General features: G+C 40.6%; 1 protein-coding gene across 2 annotated transcripts in view; it reads right to left on the minus strand.

The window, feature by feature from the left end:
* met (MET proto-oncogene, receptor tyrosine kinase) overlaps positions 1–21,765 on the minus strand; it is a 104,882-nt gene that overhangs the window by 16,286 nt on the left and 66,831 nt on the right. The window contains exons 11-15 of one of the 2 annotated variants that reach the window (XM_015042319.1): positions 15,037–15,246; positions 10,356–10,505; positions 4,169–4,322; positions 2,830–2,964; positions 997–1,257 (exon numbers count right to left, since the gene is read on the minus strand). In XM_015042319.1, coding sequence (XP_014897805.1) covers positions 997–1,257; positions 2,830–2,964; positions 4,169–4,322; positions 10,356–10,505; positions 15,037–15,246 — 910 coding nt within the window. Of the gene's footprint in view, positions 1–996; positions 1,258–2,829; positions 2,965–4,168; positions 4,323–10,355; positions 10,506–15,030; positions 15,247–21,765 lie in introns of both variants that reach the window. The other variant, XM_015042318.1, reaches the window with a different exon arrangement.

A 21,765-nucleotide genomic window follows, 5' to 3' on the forward strand; every position in this document is an offset into this window, starting at 1 on the left:
GCAGATGGCTGGCAGTGTTGGGTTACGGCTCTCCACAATGGACCCTGGGAACATTAGCTGAGAACAAATCATCCTACGCCACTTTGAAGCACTCGAGCAGCCACCAAATCCAGGCTTCAGGGGATAAATTCATATGAGGGGGGCCAACATGCCGCTTTTCTGGAACATTACAGTGCTAAGGGTTTTTCTCAGTTTAATGCTAAATTCGATCTGTTGGGCTAAACCGCCTACCTCCATGTGGTAAAACGGGCTGATCTGGTGTCTGCATGTCAAGTTTGAAGTTTTATAAAGCAAGCATTTTAACTTAACGTAAATCTGATGCAGTAAAAGCACACAAGCATGAAGGGTGGATTAACTCTCGGCTGTTATCTGTTGTAATTATTTCTGAAGTTATGGAATCAGGTTGGATTTACTGCAGAAGGTACAGATGATAAACGGATTATCAAGTCGTGGGAAACAGCTATGTAAACACGAAAATCGCCGTGTTTACATTGAGTGAATTTGTTTTCGTAATTTCAATTTGTGTAATTTTATTTTCGATGGAAATGCAAGCAGAGACCTGTTGAAACATGTAAAATTTTTACTTAAAAATAAACAAAGGCACTGAGGTGTAGGAGGCTGCACAAGAGGAAGCTACCTTCCTGTTAGCATCACTGTTCTGAAAGAATCACCAGCAGAAATTCTCTCGCATATGAATATAGTATCACAGCACAAGACTTCCAGAACAATATTATTTGAAAAGATAAGATCAAAGTAGAGGTGTTTGGTCATAATGCACATCCATGTTGAAACACTGCATGCTGGCAGAGATGCATGATGGTAGACAGGGGAGGTGATGAGGGCTTGTTGTGACATCAAAGGACCAGTGGACTTTGTAGCATAGGGGCGACTGGTATATGTTTGACTCCAGATATCATTTGACAACCTGACTTAGATGAGATAATTTTTATATAAACCTTCGATCAAAACCCGACATCCCACCAGTTGATCACTGACCTCTGCCGATGATCTGGTTGACATGAAGCAGCAGTTGCTCCCTTGCGATCACCACATGCTGCACCTCAGTCAGCAGGTCCGGGTGGAGACAGGACGGGTCGATGTGGACTGGAGCCATCAACAGGGGGGACACCAGGTCACCTTCCATGCCCAGCCCCAGCCCCCCTCCAAGGGTTCCCAGTCTGGGAGACAGCAGCTCCCCATTGGCTCTGTACATAGGAGGAGCTGCCCGACATGTCTCAGGCCTGTCGACACCCTGATCTGGAGAGGCAGAAACAAAAAAAGAGAAGCAGGGGGTCAGAGGTCGGCCGCTTAGTCACAACACCTTGACCTCCGCATGTCAAGGTGTGTTACGTGATTGGAGATGGACAGCTACACAGACACAGAGCTGGAAGGAAAAAGCTTGAGGTTTTCTACTCTGTTAGAAGGCTAATAAATGCAGAAGTTCCTCCAGAAAAGTCAGAACAAGAACCAGAGCTGAAACAGAGAGCGAGGTCAAATGTCCTGAATGTTAACTGTCCCAGAAGGCAAACATTAGCTCATTAGTAAACCCAGGCTCTCCAGACTCAAGGCCAGCACAGAAATCGCTTCAGCTATGATCCAGGGGATCATAATACCAGGAGCCTCTCAGTGGCCCTCAGGGCCAGAACAGAACCCACAAGAGGCGCCACAGACCACATCAAAGATTACTGACGCATGCTAGATGAGAATATGTGCATCATGTTTTTATTAGACTTTATATCTATAGTTTTTAGTTTCCGAATACCTAATCTGTAGTTTCTCAGGATTTATAGTTGGACTAATCTTTTCTATCTCTTTACTTCCTGTTCTACTGATTCTGGGTTTCTTTGTCATTCTCATGTTGAATTGTGTTGAGTTTTGTGATTGGTCTGGTCTGTTTGTGTTCTGTTTTCAAGTTTTTGGAATAACAGCAGTTCGTGGTTGGTCAAGGATGGCAATGAGATTCTGTGACACACTCCATATTATCATCACCATGCTTGACAAGGAAGTCAACCATGGTGGTGTGTATTACTGCCAAACAGTCCTGCTTTGGTCTACTTTGTCAAGACACTGTTTCATCCATTCATCCACCATCTATGCACACTTAACTGGGCTGGATGGTAGAGGGGCGGAGCCTATCTTCCAACAGTCATTAGCAAAAATCAACTAACTATGTTAATGTCAGCAATTTTTGCTTGGAATTTCGTAGACATGTCAGTAGTTCATATTCATAGAATAAAAGAACAGTGTTCATTTTACTCAAACATATTTATATATCATATAAAAAGTAAAATCAGAGAACTGATACTTTTAAGTGGCCTCTTAATTTTCTCCAGAACCGTATATGTATAAGACACCTAATTTAACACCTTAAAATTTAAAAGTCCTGCTCTTTCTGAAGCTCCACCTTCAGGAAGTCATCACAACATGGCTCTTTTATTAACCCTTTAAAATGAGCTCAAAAGATCTGTAGCTCCACCAGGTGTTTGCTAATTACTCCTGGCTAGTCTGAAGGAGCAGAGCATGGGAGTTGCGGGGGAATGACATTATAACATGATGTAAAACTCAAAAAAGTCGATTTTACATATTACTGCCCCTTTAATATTAAACAAAACATCTTATGTGATCATTCTTTTTTAACCCAAGTCAGAAATGCATCAATTTTACCTTGAATTGATCCAATGATTCGGGCTGCTGTTAGTGTGAAAGGTGCACGATAAGGCATGCGCAGCTAACCGCTGAGGCCAACAGGTAAGGGAGCAGGCACATAGGAGGGAGGTGAAGTGAGAGAACAGGGAGTCACATGAAGAGAAGAAAGGGGGAGGGGCTTACCCTCCAGCAGGGTTGTTCTATAGTCGACTGATTCATGGGAGACCATTTCGTTAGTGGGGCTGACGCTCCTCGCGTTAGCCAGCCTGTCCAGATGCTGGATGTGACCCCGGCCATCATACCACACCTCAGACAGATCTGGAAACAAATGTTGCAGAGACAGAAAGAAAGATGAGAAAGGAGATGGAAGAGAAGAAGGACATAGAAACAGAGGAAGACAAAGAGATAGAGAAAGAGATAGAGAGAGAAATCATTGAGAAACAGCAAGTGTTTCCACCAGAGCATCCCACACAAGACATTCCACTAAAACCCACCAGGCAAAACAAACCCAGCAGACACACATGCAGAAAAAAACACTCTGAACTTCAGGTCAAAGAAAATGCAATAGACAGAAATTAAAGCAAAAAAACAAAAACAAAACAAAAACATACATTTCCTTTATGGAACTGACTAACTTCATTGTGTTTAGAAAAGTAAGTAGTGCCAGTGACAGAATAAAAATTTATAAGGGAAATGCCAAAAAACAAAACAAAACAAAAAACAAACAAAAAAACACCAGGAAACTTAACAACCAGCAGATAAAGTTCTGGGTGCCAGTAACTCGTCTTTTCAACCCAAAGTAAACCACTTTGTTCCAAATATCATCTGAGAATTTATAATCAGTCAAAAAAAATTGCATTCTGCTGGTTTACATACACAAACAGATACATATTTTGGCATTTTATTGATTCATTTTAGCTAGTGTTTTTATCCAGCAGGGTAAGCGTAATACAATATACAGCTGCACGGGTTTATATTAACTGGATATTTTTTTCTAATCCACATAGAGAGTCACACTTAAAAACTATTTATCCAGTTCCTTAAGCAGGTGCAAAGAAACCACACAGTTTAATCACTTTTCATAAGCTAGAGTTAAGACATTTAGGCCTCGTCCAAACGTAGTCGGCTATCTGAGAAAACAAATGTATTTTTATGCATTTGGGCCATTTATGCACAAGAAAACTCAGTTTAATAACGATTATTTATAAAAAAAATAAAAATCTGACCAAAGTGGAGATTTAACAAAGCTTTGTATTTGCGTACCTGGGAAAACTGGTACGCTGGTATTTCTCATGTGTATGAAAATTTTAGTGGATGAAAACCATTCTGAAACCGATCCCATGTGTACGATAATAGTTTTTTAAACAATGCAGCGGTGATACCCGTTTTTATAAAGACCCGGCTACGTATTTCAAGGCCTCAGAGTCTATAAAAGGAAAATATGTGTCCAGTTTCCTGTTATTAATGAAAGATGGTAAAAAAGCTATTTGTAATGGTAGGACACTGAGTCTCCTGCTCTTACCATCGATGTGCTTGTTCCTCCTCCACATCAGCAGCGATCCCAGAAAGAGCAGCAGCAGGCTGACACACATACAGCCCACGATGAGGCCTGTGTAGTCCTGCTCCTGCGCCAGCGTCACCTTGCCCAGATGCCTGATGGAGTCCGCTTGGCGCCACTTAACAATGGGAAGGGATTTGGAGTGTCAGGAGTGAAGGAAGTGAATGCTAAATACTGTAACTAATACAATCAGGTTTTGTTCCCAGAGGGCTCAAGTTTTATGTTGTCAATGGAGGTTGCTTTGATTTTATTTATTTATTTATTTTTTACAAGCAAACAGGAATGAAATTAAAATAACTAGTTTGCTTGTAACAATAACATCAGGTGTTCACAACCCATAAGCCATCTTTGCTCAGTTGACAGAGGTGTGAAGTAATAGTGTTTCTTATTATTATTACCAACTAGCTCTGTCAAACAGCATGACTTGAGACCCCTCCACAGTTTGTCAGAACATCAAATGAAATCAGATAGATAACTTGATTAAATACAGTTTCCTAATAATTCCTTTCACCAGATCTTTACTCTGCTGCCTCACTGGGAACTGGAACAAGAACTCAGGCAAAGTTTTGAAATCAGGGAACATTTCTCCAGTTGAAACAATCAAAGGCCTACAAAACTCTCTGAACGAGGAGTTTTCTTATCCTGGAAGCGTTCTCAATGGGAGGAAATCCAACTGCACCACTGAATGAGAGACAGAGCAGGAAGCCCCAACAACATATCATGTTTTAAAATAAAGTAGACCTAGTAATACACAAAACAAATACAAATAAAACAGAGACTCATAATTTCACATTTTATTTAACAAAAGCTTAAGTGTTGGCCTAATAATGCCACTACCATAAAAAAGTATTATTTTGCATAAAATGCAGAACTTTTCACAAAATAAGATTTTGCTCTCTGAATGTGTGAATTACTGACTGAAATACATTACTTCATGCCTCCTCTTATCAATTTGCTGCATAATGAATTTATGTTAATCTATATAAAGAACAAAACCCAAAATATTTCTAATTAATAAGAAGGGGAAGTCGTGACTGGTAACGGTCACGACCCCCTCGTTGAAGACCTTTGTGTTATGGTATCCAGGTATGAGATGATGATCAGACACTCTCCAAGAAATCTATTCCTGATATATTTAATTACCTGTACTGCATCTGCAACTAGTGGTCAGGTGTGTGAATTTTAATTTGCCAAAACTATGGATGGTCTCCAGATTTTAACATTAATGTTTAAAAAATCCCCCCAAAAAACAAACAAACAGAAAAGAGTCCTAGATGGAAAATATTCGGTTAGCACCAGCCCTGCTGTGAAGAGTGTTTATTTGTGTTGAATCTGTGGTTTCTCCACTTAGAACGGAGACAAACATGACCAACTCCTAAATGTTGATTTCAGGTCACGTCAGTTATTTCTCTGGTGACACTTTACATAAGAGCATCTGTGTCCTCAGTGGTACACAGAGATGCTGCAGTGTTTGCTTTCAGACAGGATGTGATACAGTCATACCTATGAGCAAACACACACATACAAACTTCTCTTTACCTTCTCAGGACATCAAAAAAACACCTACCGTTTTTAAGACATGATAGAGTTTTATAAAAAATTTTGAAAAAAATCATGTTTTACTATTACTTCAAATTATTGGAAATGCAAACATTTATGTTATTCAAATAATAACATAAGTTATTTACTTTTCTTGGGACCGCCACCTAAAAAAAATAAATAAATAAGAAAAAGAAAACTTCAATAGCCAACTAAAAGAATCAGCATATATTTTTTGCTTACAGGTGTTACAATGTTAGTTTACTTTTTAGAAAAAAAAAGTCATCCATTGGAAATGATTTCAATGTGTTCACCAGAGTCTGTGGAGAGATTAAATCAGTAATATTGCTCCTGCTTTCACTAGGCTTAGTGGAAATAAAGTTCCTGCTGCAGATGCAGTGATGTGTGTGTGTGTGTGTGTGTGTGTGTGTGTGTAAATAAAGCCTCTCTGGACAAGCCTTGATGTCGATTTGTGCAGCAGCGGGATATTGGCTGACCCTGGCCTGAGATGAGAAGTTTTGCCTGAAGGCTGGTTCACGAGTCAACAACGATGGGCCTGATAACGTTTGGTCTGGAGACGGACAGTGGATGTTATCTCCACAGGAGTCTGAAGACCAGCAATGTCGGCTTGGACTGGACATGGTGAACATTTCATAACACTGTTAAAGCTGTTGAGTGCTGGGAGTTACATTAGTTTACATAAAGACACAAAAGCTAAGAGTAATGTTGCAGTGACATCATAAAATGTTGCTTTTTATTTGCTGAAAGTAGTTATGCCTCAAGCTGCTGTCATGTCATGTCAAGTATAAAGCATTTATGTCGCTTTTGATGCATTCCAGTCCCGAATAGTGTGTGTATATTGGGAGCAAGGGTGTGGAATTCAAAGTGCAGCAATTATGTTTCCATATTTAAAAAACGGTGAGCTCTAGGGTTTAAATAAGCCCTTTCATAAGTATAAAGACATTTATTTATGTTTAGTGGTGGGAATCAATTAAAACTTTAAAACAAGTTAAATGAAGGGTCAGTAATAAAAACAAATCACAATCACATTTTAATTGAGAACTTTATATCGACAAAATGAGCTAAATTTTCAATTCAAATCCCCTTTTTTTGCTGCAAAATTATTGAATAAATAGACAGATGAGCTCAACAACAAAAATATTTATTGTTTTTAATCAGTTATTTAGGCTACTCAAAATCACACTGAAGTAAAGTGCTGCTATGCATATTCAGCTTTCCAGTGTTTCATGGAGCTTTTTAGAGAAAATACTTCTTTAGTTAGCTTTAGCATTAGCGTTAGCTTTAGCGTAGGGGTTGTCTGTGCTGCTGCTACATGTTCAGCATTGAGATGGTAGTTTAGGTTTGAATAGCTTCACTGATAGGCTAACTCCTTATAGCATAACTTGAACACAACAATAGTCTTTTCCAGCTTCAAATCATATATTTTTTAAAAAGCAAAACTTAACCCCCAGTGTTCCAAAAGAAGCAGCTTCGTTGTTCACTGGTGTTGTTTGCGGAAGTCATCTGTATGTCAGATATACGAACGTATCAGAAACACGAAAAAAAAAAACAACGGTTCTGGGGTGGTGTGCATTAAAACCTATTAAATTAATTAATCAAAATGAACGTATTAAAGTCCAGGCCTATGGGAGACTTTTACTGCCATAAGTCGAGAGAACACTTTTTCAGTTTGAAAGTAGAATTTCATTTCTTTGTCCTTAAAATTTGTAATACTTGCGTTCTCTTTCAAATATTCTGTGTACTCTCTTAAACCTTTGTGTTCCCCCGTCGGGCCCTACTTTTGTCGCAAGTTGCATACTTAGTTGTCATTTCAACGCTTTAAAATTTTGACGTCTCCTTGCACCTTCATGCATTTATTCAAACTCTTTTTTCCTTCCTTGCCCGTACTTTCGAGCGCTGTTCCTAACATTCCAGTAGATTTTTCAGTGTTTTGTTTCTGTTTCACCATCAGGAAGGAAACCTATGTGTGCAGAGAGCCTTTGAGCTATGCCTGATGACATATCCAATCTGCGAGTGCCTTTCAGAAGCTGCTTGACTTACATTCAAGTGACAAGATGGACAGCTGGTTAGTAAGCCCATTCACTCATCACTCTGTGTAGCGGATTCTCACCAAGCTTCTTATTCATGAAGGACTGCATTAGGACGCAGGAGTTATTGAAGTCTGTTGTAAATGATGTGGTGCACATGGAAAATGTGGTGATTTCCCTCAGATTTCCCAGAGATGGTTATGTAGAGGTCAGTAAGGACGAATGGTTCTGTTGCTACCTTCAATTTGTTGCACGGTGTTTGTTACTACTGCTCTTTCAGTGTAGAAATGTTAAATAGATAAATACATGCAGAAAAGAAATAAAATACACAATAATACGGACTGACGGACTGAAAACACACTTTTTTTTTTATCAGTGTGTGTTTGATCATTTCCGCCAGACCAGTCAGCCTGTTTGTCCATCAGAACCAGACACTGAGATAGGAAGCCATGATAAATTCTCTCTGTACACTGATGGTAGAAACAGATGAGAGTTTTCATATAAATTTATTATGACTGGCTTTATTGATATTGAGCTGTTCCTCTCATATCTACCTGGGAAAAGATGCGTGGCAGCCAGTATCAGAGTCATGATCTCACACGTTCAGGGTCATGGTGAAACTAGACTGGATTTTTGTTTTGGAGTTGCCAGTGAGGTGGGATTAACTGGATTTGTGTGATGGTCTAGAAGTAATTAGCGCTAAGCTGAAGCATTGCTGGAATTGAAAACATATTCACACATATATAATAATATTCATGCTTTATGGGGTGCTGTGGTGGTGCAGGGGTTAAGCACAACCCACATATGGAGGCCTTAGTCCTTGACGTGGCTGTCACAGGTTTGATTCCCGGCCTGGTGACCTTTGCTATGTCTTCCTGGTTCTCTCATTAACCATTTTCCTGTCAATTCACTGTCAAATAAAGGCCAGTAGAGCCAATAAAATCTTTAAAAAGCTTTATGCAGGGGCTGGGTTAACAGAACATTTTCCATCTTTGTTTTTTTTAAAGGGTGATGGAAAAACCTGAAGGTCATCCAACATTTTGACATTATAATTCACCCACTGCATAAAAAACTTTGCAAATATCTGCATATATGCACTTAAATTAAGACAAAACTGGTTGGCAAGAAACTTCTCTGCAGGATACAGGAGCTTGTTTTAAGTTAATAACTCCTAAATATTGAATATAAAAATGTCTTGTTACAAGTGAAAGAAAAATCTGCCAGAGGAATTAACATTATGTATCAATATTCAACAATTATTGACTTAAAACAAGCTTCTATGTCATGCAGAAAGTTTCTCATAAGCCAGTGTTTTCTTATTTCAAGTGTATGAAGAGATGTTCACTAGAAACTAGACAAAAATATCAAGAACATCTGGTGAGATTTTGTTTTTGAAGTGTACACTTGACCACATGGTGTAGATGCTCAGACATTTTTACTTTTACATACAGAGGAAACTAAATAATAATAATAAAAAAAAATCTCTGGTCTCATCTCTGACCTGGTGACTGAACTCAATGCGCTGACAGCGTGAAAAGTGATGGGGAAGAGGCTGTAGAGCGTGTCTGATACAGCAGAAGAAGAACTCCTCCTGCTGAAGCTTGAGGGTTGAGGGACAAGAAAACTCCTCATTCAGAGAAACTTCTGATCACTTCAACTAGAGAAAAGTTCCCCGATTTCAAAACACTGATTCATCTTGTAGACCAAGATCAAAATTCCGAGATGCTTACACTCAAGCGGGTGCACAGTTCAGGTCTATACTAATCAGGAGGCTGTAGTGAGAGTGTGTGTTCAGGCCATAGCAGGTGAATCATTGAGAATTGTTTCATTTAATTGTTTATACGTAGTTACAATCAGTCGTCGTTGTCAGTTACATTCATTTGCTTGATGTGCGATTCATAATGTGGACTCTGTTCTCTGCTTGTTTGGACTGACTGTTCATTAACCCAAATGAAGATAAAATGTAACTGAATATCATCACTTTCCTAAAATGACAGCCTAAGTTATACTTTTGTCAAAAGTAATAATAAATAAATAAATAAATAAATAAATAAATAAATAAATAAATGTTTGCCTAACAGATGATTTAGCAAAAAACAAACAAACAAAAAAACACTATTGGCAAAAAGTGACGTAGGTCATTATTATTATTTTAAAAATTGATGAGTAAAAACTGGATTTTTTTATATCCTGTCAGACAACATAAAATTCTAGCGCAAACTATATCTGATCTTGATACTGATCAGGTATAGCTTACCCCATACACAAACAGTCTGCACTGGTGCTGAAAACATCAGTTCATGCTTGTGTGTCGCTCCCAGCAGAGTACCTGGAACAAGCCTGAGCGAGGAGGATGTGCGCGAGTGTGCATGAGCGTGTGTGTGTGTGTGTGTGTGTTTCTCTGTGCAAACATGCGTTCGGGGTGTGGCCGTGTTTTTTTGCGGTGCCTGGAGTGCTTCTGTAAACAAAGTTCTGTCCTAATTAAAGCATGTTTTGTTTACAGACTGTTGCAGGTGTAAGGAGAACCGGGAAGTAAACGTTGAGGGGAAGCGGGTGTGTCTCACCTCCACCTGCAGCTCCTTGGCAGTGGCGGCCTGCAGCTGGGTGGGAACGGTGCACTCCAGGGTGTTTCCGACCACCGTCAGACTCTCGCAGCTGTGGTTAGAAACGGTCAGGACCTGGCACTTCATTGCCTCCCTGTCCATGCGGTCGCCCTGCGAGAGCAGACCGAGGAAGAACAACGCACCCAGAGAGATGAGGAAGGAAAGGAAAGTTTAGTTAGAAAGAGGCAGAGAGATGTTTTTTTTTTTTTTTTTCCTTTTTACTCCAGAAGACATTTGCCTCCTCTCATTAAAATTTTGATTTGTATGTCATGAGCTGACTTCAGTCAGCAAGCTTCAGCATGTTTCTGAGATCCAGATACGCAATATCACTGGGAATTTTCCTGACTCTGTTTTCCTACTTTTTGGGTAAGCTCTGCCCCCCCACATGTGACTCATCTGCTGAATGTTCCATTGTCCAATCCACAATTTTGTGACGGTGCTTGTTTTACAAATGAATTCCTACCAAATATTTGGCATAATTTGTTCCTCTTTTTTTTTCTCTTTCCAGTTTTGAGTTGTACATTTCCAAACACAATGTTGCTTTAAACTTCCCCTGGGTTTAATTGTCTCCTCTCCAGTCCTGTCCCAGTCGTAAAACCACTCCCAGCAGGCGTGCTGCCACCCAAACACACCAGATCGCTTCTGTTTTTACTCATGAAACAGTTGAAGGGATGAAGATGAGTGCTGGCCATTCTATCCCTGTTGTTATTGTATAGTTATATTAGAGTAAAGTATGAAATGGAGCAGTCTGCCATGGGGTGTTTCATATTGACCTTTTTCCTTTAATGACTGACAATTTAAAGTCGTTTTTTTTCTATGATCTACCTGCAGTCTGCTATAGGAACATAGAGTTATATTATGTCTACTTTTTTAGGTCATATTTTAAGAGTCGACAGGCCTACAAGAAATAGAAATAAGATTTAATATAACAGTTTCATAAAATCATGCATAATTCAGTGAAATCATACAAAATTTGAACAGAAACACTGAGAGATATCAAGATAGATAAACTTGTGTACAGTGGTTTGAGTGAATGTGGATAAAATAGTTTGTTTACAGGTGTAGAAAGACAGCGTAATAGCAATACCTGAGAATAAAATGGGGATACTGACCGGCAAAGGGCCAAACTGAACCCAAACCCAGAAAAACCACAGGACTTCTTCCAGACAGACCCAGTTTATTGGTGCTTTGGGAATTCAAAGCATCATTTTGCATCTCCACTTACAAGGATTGTGATTGTCACTTGAAAGGCTGTGCAAGCATGAGGTGTTTTCTCTCTCTGCCGGTGGCCACTAGAGGGCGGAGCGCAGCGGAGATGACCACAGGCCTGCTGTGCATTGAGGCATTAGCAGGAAAATTCAAAGTCTGAGGGTTTTCCCAAGTCCTTTCTTTATCCCTCTGTCATTCTTTGGGTTTTTCCATAAGTCTAAGGATGCATCCACACCATCCATATTTAGTCTGCTTTAATCAAACTCTAGTTTGCCAAGAAAGTCTGGTTCATTTGGGGAGGTGTGTGATTGTACGATCCAACTCTGACGCAGACCAAAAGAGCAAAATCTGGTCTGCCTAAAAACCTAAGTCTCCTTTCAGTTGAAGTGAACTTGAATGCGTATGTGAACATCAAGTGAAACAGAGAGCAGGGCATTCTGGGTAAATACTACCATAACAAACATGCATATCCACATGGTCTTATACCAACGACAAAAGTTGCAGTCCAACAATGGCTAACATCTGATAGCACTCCGTTTGTTTAGAAGGAAGCTTTTGTGTTTTTCCTTCAGTGGTTCAGCGCCACCACTGGCAAGGCGAGGAGGGGAACAGGTTGCTCAGAGGGTTTCTGACGTTTCACTCAGTGCAGTGTGAAAGAGAAACGCAGCAGCTGAAAATGTAACAAATGTTGCAGTTTTAGTCTCCGACTGAAGCGAGTCTGCTGGTGTCTGTTTGGTGTGAAAACACCGTTAGCTGTTTAGCAAGCCTGCTTCCTCTCCTCTCCAAGGTAACCATCCATGTTTTTTACTGAAAATGTTCTGCTTTGTTCCTTTCTGGGTCCCTCATTCCTAACTTTTACTCCTGAGCGTTATCTTGCATGTGGGTCAGACTGACCTACACGAAACCATGACGAAACCTTTTTAATTCCAGCCTATTTTCGTTGCGCACTCCAGACACTTAAAATATTTTTTCCTGTAGTTAGGCATCATAAATTGTATAGATGATTAATTGCTCACATCTCATGTGATGATCCGATTTTTACTCTATTTTATTTTCTGATTATTATTTTCTTCACATTAATTCTAGAAATTAAAACATAACAACCAAAGTAACTAGCATCCAAATGAAGAGTACCTGTCATTTTCTTTCTTTATGTGAATTTAGGAGAAGTGAGCTGCAGTTTCATCATGTTTAACCAAAAAGCTACCATTTGAAAAAGGGATTAACTGAAATAATCGAAGGTGAGTAATGCATAGTAATCTGCACAACAAAAACACCCCGTGTGGGACTGCAGGCACACACACACAAGCAGTGTGTGGATTTAAGTTATGAAGTTTGACGGAGCATTTCACGCTGTGAGAAAACAGAGAGCATCCTTCTCTTTCCTGTCTCCCCTAATTTTCTTCTGTTTGACTTTTCTTGTCTGTCATCCTGTGTTTCTCTCTCCCTGTCACAGGCATGAACAGAAACACAGTTATCTGAGTGCTGCACGGGGCAATAAAGCGAATGATCACATTCCTCGCGTGACAGTTTGGGATTTTCCAATTTGACACAGAGTGGAGTCTCGCACCTGTTCCTGCACACACACATGCACGCACACATGCACGCACGCACGCACGCACGCACGCACGCACGCACACACACACACACACACACACACACACACACACACACACACACACACACACACACACTTCCTTTCTGATACGCATAAACATGAAACACTTTTTGAGCTTGCACCGAGCCGCACACCAGGGCAAGTTCCTGGGATACAAACGTGGTGCGCTGTGCGGAGAGAAGGCAAAGTCAGAAGAAAGTGTCACAGTGATAACAGTCCCTGAAAATAAACTGTCAGGATTATAATTAGAAGTGAGTTTCCTGAGGCTCCCGCATGCAGATCGGCAGCGATAACAAACTGGTTCTGAGCCAAGACCAACACCTTGGGTTTTTCATGTGTTGGCATGCAAGCGCAGAACTGTCAGTCACAGGTAAATGCTGTTTTGTGTGACTGTTTGATAAAATTTTGAGGCTGGCGTTATCAGATGGCACCTAATGAGGCCTTTACACCAGAGGGCAGATTTATCAGATGCTGGTTAATGCGGCTTGTTGCTGTGCATTGACTTCTACCATCCCCCCTCAAGCAGCCCCTCCCTCTGGGTGAGAAGATATGCCCCCCTATGGGGTGAGGAGGGGATACATGCTAGACTGGTGGGTTTAGTATGGGGACCAAGGTCACGTCTGGGAAAGAAGGAAAGAAGGAGAGGACCAAAAAAAAAAAAAAAAAACAGAACAGTGTGGGTTCTATGTGAGAGACTCAGCACAGCTGCCACAAACTGTTGGGCTGCAGACAAAAAAAAAAAAAAAAGTGGAGAAAAATGTATTTCATTGTGTTGCTAAAATGGGGTCTGGGGACTGCGGCGATGGCCTGTTTGAAAAGCGGCGTTAATATATCAAGAGGTTTGACCTCAGCCAGAACAATGCGAGTGGCCGGACAACACACAACCAGAGCTACGGCCGCGGAGGAGTGATGGGGCGGGGCCAAGCGATGGGAAACAGACTCCACTTCCTGTTTTTCTTTCTGTATTGTTTCCTTCCCAGCTTGACCTGGCCTGTGGACGTGTGAAAGTGTGTAAGGACTGTGAGGTACAGGGCAGTGACCTGTGTGTGTGTGTGTGTGTGTGTAGATGTGTGTGTGTAGGTGTGTGTGTGTGAACTTCAACCTGGCTCCTGACTCTGGACAGTCAAACAACCCATTCTGCGAACTCTTAGTAGTGTTGGCATTGGTCACGGTGGGCAGCATGTGCATCTGCTTTTGAAATTCGCCACGGCTCATAAATCCAAGATTTTCTTTTACTCGACATCCATAAAATTTTCAGCGGTATTTCTAGTTTTGCACCTGTTTCTCTCAAAGGGATGTAAAACAAGAACCTCGCCAAGGTTTACTGTTCTGTAACCGATCTCGGCTGTTCTCCAGTTTGCTGAAGAAGTTGTTCTTAGGAGGTCTCACAAAACATTTTCACATCTTAAGACTTTACAACCACAAACTTGTAACTTGAACCCCCAAAAATAAACTCCAAGGCAAACATGTACATTCAGAAGTCGCCTATTTAATGAACATAATGAACCAAACATAAATATCAAACGTGACTTGTTGACTTGTGTTCTCTCTACACTCGTCTCTTTTTCTCCTCTTTCCTGTTAACCTTTCTTTTCTCCTTTCTTTTGCATCTCCGTGTCCATTACATTTGAAATAAACCCAAAGAAAATTCTAAAAACGTTTTATCAAGGGAGTATATAATGCTATAATGCTCCACTCATGAAAGCAAATCTGTCCTGACCTCAACACTCCAACAACAATTCTGAGTGGCACACTGCCGGACAGCACACGTTTAAAAATCAGAAAGAAAAAAAAAAACTATGTAAGCACCCTCACTTTGAGCTCCACGATACTCTTGTTGTCCTTGGATGTCAGTTTGGGGTCCTGGAACAGGGGGTCCTCCACATAGATTAGATCCTTCTGGTCTGTCAAGTAGCCATCCAAGACAAATGCCACCTTGGTGACCACCGGCGGCTGCAGGGGTAGCTTAGCCAGGGAAGGCGTGGTGCACTGGATGGAGGTCCGGTTTTCACCATACACACAGCTCTGAAGAGGACACACACAGCAATGTTAAACAAACAGAAATGCTAGAAAGGACAAACCCCCCCCAAAAAACGATGTCTGTGTTCTCAGTTTGGCAACTTTTTTTTTTGCACCAAACACATTACACAAGGCAACAGCTGCTGCCTGAGCGTTTTATCTCATGCTGGCTTGACAGTTTTTGTCCAGATACGGGCCTCCATCTGAGAAACAGACATGTTATGGGATGGGAAGCAGAATGTTTTGGTGATGATGCTTTCATTTTCACGTGTTTCATTCAATTAGGATGGAAAACTCAAAAAGCAGAACAGATTCTAGTCAACGAATGTATCATGACAGTTCAATGACTGACAGGGTTTTTAACATTTTATCAAAAGTCTTCCCTTCCTCTAAAACAGCACAATTAAAAAATTAAACAGTCACACATACGTTGTACAAGAGTGTTGAAATATCACGAGAAGAAAATTGTGCGAGAATAAAATCGTAATTATGAGAATGAAATAATAATATTAAGAGAAAAAAGTAATACAAAAATAAAATAATATAAGAAAAATAATAACTTTGAAATTATCCAAGAATAAAGCCATAATATTACCAGAACACAAAGTCGTAATAAGACGAGAATAAAATCTTTTTAATGATGTGAACATCAAATTGTCAGTAACAGGATTTTGTAACTACTGGAAAGAAAGATGAGCTGATCACATGAGACATTAATAACTCTATCCAAATGTTGCTCTTCTTAAAACATCTTTGTTCTCGTAATTGTACGGCTTCCTTCTGGTAATGTTGCATCATTACTTTGCAAATGCTATGACTTTATTCTTGTAATAAAAACTTTGGAAAACTAGTTGCAACTGGTTGCTGTGTAGCTGTTTAGTGGCAGGAATGCCACGACTTTATATTCAGAAGTGTTCAAATTATGTCTAAATTGTGTCACTGAAGAATGCTGTTCAATGATTCAGCTGCTAAATCCTCTTCTTCGTAACAATATTTGGTATTGCTGCACTGATTGCAGTTTTCTGGCTGATTGCTGATTACAGATTTTTAAAACGCCTGACCTGCAGATTCCAATTTCGGTCAATGATGATTTATTCATTTATTTTTTTCTGAAATGACCTGGTGGGCCAGTCTGCTAGTCAAATATCTCTCAGGAGAAAACAGAAGAGGACAGTGGCTGATTTTTGAATCATTGCTGAGGTAATGATTCAGAAATTATTACCTCAGCAATGAGGTAATGATTGCTGAGGATAAGATTGGATTCATGTGTAAGTCGATCAACAATCTCCCAAAACGAAGGAAATCATTACAGATAAATCACCCACTAATAGTTGGTTTCTTTGTGGCACTGTAATTTTGTATCAAGAAGTGAACAATTTCCTTCGTTTTGGAAATTTCTTTTTTAAATGTCCTTATCTCTACTGGCCAGTCCTGAGAAAATAAACATATTACAGTTCTACATAAAAGCCATTTAAGTCATTAGTGTCTTTTTTTCTGCTCCAGTTTTTCAATGTCAGGTCTCTTAAGCAAGCCATTGCTCAACTGTAGCAGTAGTAGAGCTTACACTACCTCCATCCTATGCCTTCCTATCAGTTTAGGGGGTGGACAGGCTTCCATGACGACTGTAGTAATTCAGTCACACAGTGTAAACATGGGTTACTGTTACCGTCAGGACACAAATCCTTCAGATACACACAGGTGCAGCCAGGAGAAAGCATGCTGGTGTGTGTGCGTGCTGAAAGATCAGTGTTTATATTTGCTCTGCTGGAGGCAACATGTTTACCTTCTGGGTTCTAGAGTAAAATGCTTACAGCAGTCAGTAACCCACATGCATGAGAGGTTAAAACAAAGAAACACTGTTGAGATCGATGTGCTTCCTTTAACCTTTGACCACAAGCAATGACACCTGTACTCGGTTGATTGGTGTCCAAAAGTTACTTGTTTCAAAACAAGAAGATATATTTTAATTAATTTGATGAAAATCTCCATAATTGGGTTTATTTTTTATAATGATTGTTGTGGCATTTTTTCCCCCAATATAGGTGAATTTACCCAATACCTTTATATACAATTCCACTCGATTGTCATCTCCCTTCAGTGCTCCATGTAGGATTCCTCCCATTGAGTTTGATTTCTCTGGTTGAGTTTCAAGCGGGCCGACGGGGGAACAGAAGCAGGAGTTGTTTTTGAATAGTGGTCTGCCTTTATACGGTTGTAGCCTGGCAAAGTCAACAAAGTCATTCCGACTTTAATTGGTCTAACATTGAGCGACTAAAGTTGGAGTTGGCTTGGTTGTTTACAGCACAGGTAGGCAACTTCTGGAAAATTCCTACTGTACTGTACTGTGCTGCATTATATATGGCAAAACATTTGGCTAAAATCAGATCCAACCGTTTCAAATTTCAACAGAAAGTCATTGTTTCTCAATAGTAGAGGCTCCAGACTCTGAACAAAGCAAAGTGTAGAACAAACGACTGATTAAACCAGGCAGGAAGGTAGTTTTTACGCAATAATGGCTTATATTTGCTTACAGTTCTTCTTCTTTATTGACAAATCGTCTATCTTTATTCCATGCTGTCCTCTGCATCCTCTACCTTCACTCCAAATAACTCCATGTCTTCTTTCATCATCAGTCTCCTTTCTGGGACTTGTGCAGTGTTTTCATTAAATAAAAGAAACACAGCTGAAATCCCACCTGATTAAGTTCTTTTTCCCATTAGTCATTAAAATCGAGTGAAAAAAAAAGTCATTAAAAAACATCATCCTCCAACTACTTCCTGTTGTCTTCTTTGTATTTTGTGCCAGTGGCAACCTAGTTGTTGATCATGTGACTCTTGTCACATGATCAAGAGTCTTGTGGTGTGAAAAAAGTGTTTCCACTTTTACAAGAAGAACCAATTTTGATACGGCCAAATGAGCCCAGTGCCAAAAGGTTTTATTGAAAAACAAATTTTTTTTTGTGTTTCCATTAATCTAATTTATTTTGAAAGTGTCAAAATGCACAATGGAAACACAGCTGCTGTCTATCCTCTGAACAATTTCCAGAAAAACCTCCAGCAGGCCTTAAAATTACATTTCGAATGTCCTTTATTATTTTGTGAAAATAAAACTATTCTTTACAAAGGAGAAACGTAAACAAGGTCATATTTGTAAAAGCTGGAGTCTTCAAAGTGGAACTCAAAAGTACTTTGCGAACTGGCTAAAATCTCACTTTGAACACTCGGGTCTGTTTTCTTCCTCCCCGCAGAGCGCCACTGACAGCAGCAGCACTTCCTGTGTGGCTGAAACCTCTGACACGCGGAGTGAGCCATGGTAGTCCAGATGGACGCGCACAAACAGGCCGAAACCACGCAGGCATAAAAAATGGCTGTGTTTATGTGTGTAAGGGGCAGCACAAGCAGGAACCAAAACAGCCCAGTAAACCGGACTCAGACCAGCAGAGTAACAAACAGGGCCGTACGGTACGGCGGGCCACCGCCAGCCCGCTCTGCGTTGCCTCCCCACAGGGGCAGCAGAAAGGAAAAATACCCAGTGAATTAGAGGAAACCTCAGTCATTTTCATTGTTCAGTCGCTGTCTGCTCCGATAGGCAGACGAGGCTGGGAGCAGCTGTAAATACAATCGTTGGCTGGCTGAGCGGGAGCGGCTAGCCGGACCAGAGCTTAACTGTGGGGGTGATGAGAGAAGCAGCCATCCCCGAATCTCTGCCGACCCCTGAAGGATCATTAGCAAAAAAGAAAAAAAAGCCCAAGAGTTGCAACAAAAGCATTTGTCAAATCTAGAGTGATTTATAAGTTTGACTCTGTTTCCTGCTGTGTGATCAGCTCCTTGGGTCAGCCTGGTTTCCTTTACTGTAGATTGTTCTGGATTTCACACTTCCTTATTTTGATGATGTTTCATTTGTCATTACATATGAATGGACGGATCTATAGCAGATTGTTAGGACAGAAAACGCGGAGATAACCGGACATAATGCGAACAGCAGTTCAGCCTTTTAGCGGCCCGAGGCGAAAAGCCGTCAAGTTGTTTTGCTTTTGACGTCATGACGCTGTTCACCTGATGGCAGCAGAGTGAAAACTTTACTTGGAGGCTGTGATGATTCTGACAACAGATGTTTGACAGACAGTAAGGATGTTTCCATGACTTCCTCAGATCGCCTCACTATCTGCTGCAGCGAACAATCAGCTATGTACGACGGCGTGTTGGGGCCATTGTAGATAGAAAAAAAAGAGTCGCAAACATCCTCCAAAGAAAAACTCAGGAATTCTGAGATTAGTCTCAGAAAGAACATGGACAATTTCTGAGTTTGAAAAGTTAAACATTTTCTAAGACATTTTGAGATCAATCTCAGAAATTCTGAAAGGAAAAACATGGAGATTTCAGAGTCTCAAAAGTCAAAATACCACTTTGCATCTCGATCAATAAATCATAAAAATATGAAAATACAGTCATAGAACACACCATTCAGCAAACCAAACCAGAGAAAATGACTTTTCAAATGCCATCATTACACATCAAATATGTTGGTCAGTGTTCTGAAGCAACTCTAAACACGTGGGTTAAGAGTTGCGTCAGTGTTTTGGATGGTTTGACGTTTGTTCCAGATTTGTGGTGCATATAAGCTGAATGCTGCTTCTCCATATTTGGTTCTGGTTCTGGGGAAGCAGAGCAGAACCAAAACCAGAACCAGAAGACCTGAGAGGCCTGGAAGGTTGATACAACAGCAGCAGATCTGTAAGTCATTCAGTGATTTTTGAACAGTATTTTAAAGCCTCTTCTGTCAGTGGAAGGAATGTAGAAGTGGTTGATGTGCTCCATCTTCCTGATTTTAGTCAGAACACCAGCAGTAGCATTCAAAATCCAATTTTTTTTTTTCATTTTGGTAATCCTGAAAGGTTAAAATAAACATCCATAATAATGCTGGTATGATGTAAGCTTATTATGAATGATGCTAATGATAGTAGGTATGTTACACTCATAGAGTATCTTAAGAAAGAAAGAGAATCTGGTGTTGACATGTTGGTATGGGGCCTGGGGGCCCAAATGAGAATCTGCTTAGGCCCCAAAAAGGCCTGTGCCGGCCCTGACAATGACTTGTCTTCATTTCCTCTAATGAATTCAGGTTCCTCAAATCTGCAAACACTTTCTGCAACTTAGGAGGTTTGAAAAAAAAAAAAAAGTTACTCATTCACCTTGTTTTGGTTCCTGCTCTTTTGTCAAGCCCCGTGTGTGTGTGTGCGTGTGTTTGGGTGGGGGTGGGAGGGTATGGGAAAGGAAAGGAGATTCATGTGGTATTCAGGTGTCAGCTGGGAGGATTTAGTCTGCTGGGAAAAGAAAGGAAGACGAGCCTGACACGAAACAAACCGATACATGAGTTGACGCGACAGGTGCCTGGCCATGGCCGAAGCTCCTGTTCAATCCCAGATATCTGTATTAGTGAGGCCCTGCTGCCCTGCCGCGGCAACGGGAAAGGTTCACTTCACCCCTCCTCCTTCTGTCATGTAGATATAATATATAGGCAGTGGTGGGAAGTAACGAAGTACAAGTACAAGTACTTTGTTACTGTACTTAAGTACAATTTTCATGTATCTGTACTTTACTTAAGTAGATTTAATAATCTACTTTTACTCCACTACATTTTACAGTAAGTATCTGTACTTTCTACTTCACTACATTTCTACAAAACTGTCGCGTTACTCGTTACATCCAAGTCGCATTGCTCTTTTTTCCGTTAAAATGTGAAGTTCAGGGACTTAAGGTGGCGCCGTAAAATCCAAGCAATAACGTGACTTAGTGTCTGTTGTCACCCATCGCCTCCACCTTTACTCGCACGCGGAGCTCAAGACATGCGCAGTGGTTTCCCCTGAGCGGGAGAAGATGTCTAACTAAACGATAATAGCTGCATAAATCATAAAATATGACATGTAAAACCAGCAGCGCTTCGCTTTCACAGACGGTGGGGACTTTGTCCAACTTTTAGCGTCACTTAGAAGGAAAGCTTAAAGAAAGGTAAGATCTGTGGGCGTGATGCTAGCAAAGCTAGCTGTACTGACTGAGACACGTTGCATTGGCGATGAAAAAAAAGTTGTCACTCATGCGCTGAATTATTGTGTGGAGGTGTTGACTGAGGTGTCGCAAATATGGGACAACGTTGTGACCAAAGTCTGCATTGATATGACATTCAGGAACGATCCGATTCTTCTGGACGGATCTTTACTAAAGTTGATGGGACTGAAGCCTCACTGAGAGCCGTTCTTTGTTCTTGTGTACACACACATTTATTTAATTGCCGAATAAGTTGAACGTATGAACACAGAGCATGCTCACTGATTGATTTTGTCTCCTGTCATGGTGGCAAACATGCAGTGGGAGGGTGGATGAGATCAGTCATGGTGCTCCTTCTTCTTGTTGCGCCGTTGGACAGTGTTCATAGTGTTGTTTACAGTTAATTGCTATGTTTCATGGTTTAATGGTGCAGACAGTTGTGGTTTCTGACATGGGCAATATGGGCAACCGCCCAGGGCGT

Source organism: Poecilia latipinna, unplaced genomic scaffold (genome assembly GCF_001443285.1).
Source record: "Poecilia latipinna isolate Pla-1442-1.1 unplaced genomic scaffold, P_latipinna-1.0 Scaffold585, whole genome shotgun sequence".
Taxonomy (NCBI): domain Eukaryota; kingdom Metazoa; phylum Chordata; class Actinopteri; order Cyprinodontiformes; family Poeciliidae; genus Poecilia; species Poecilia latipinna.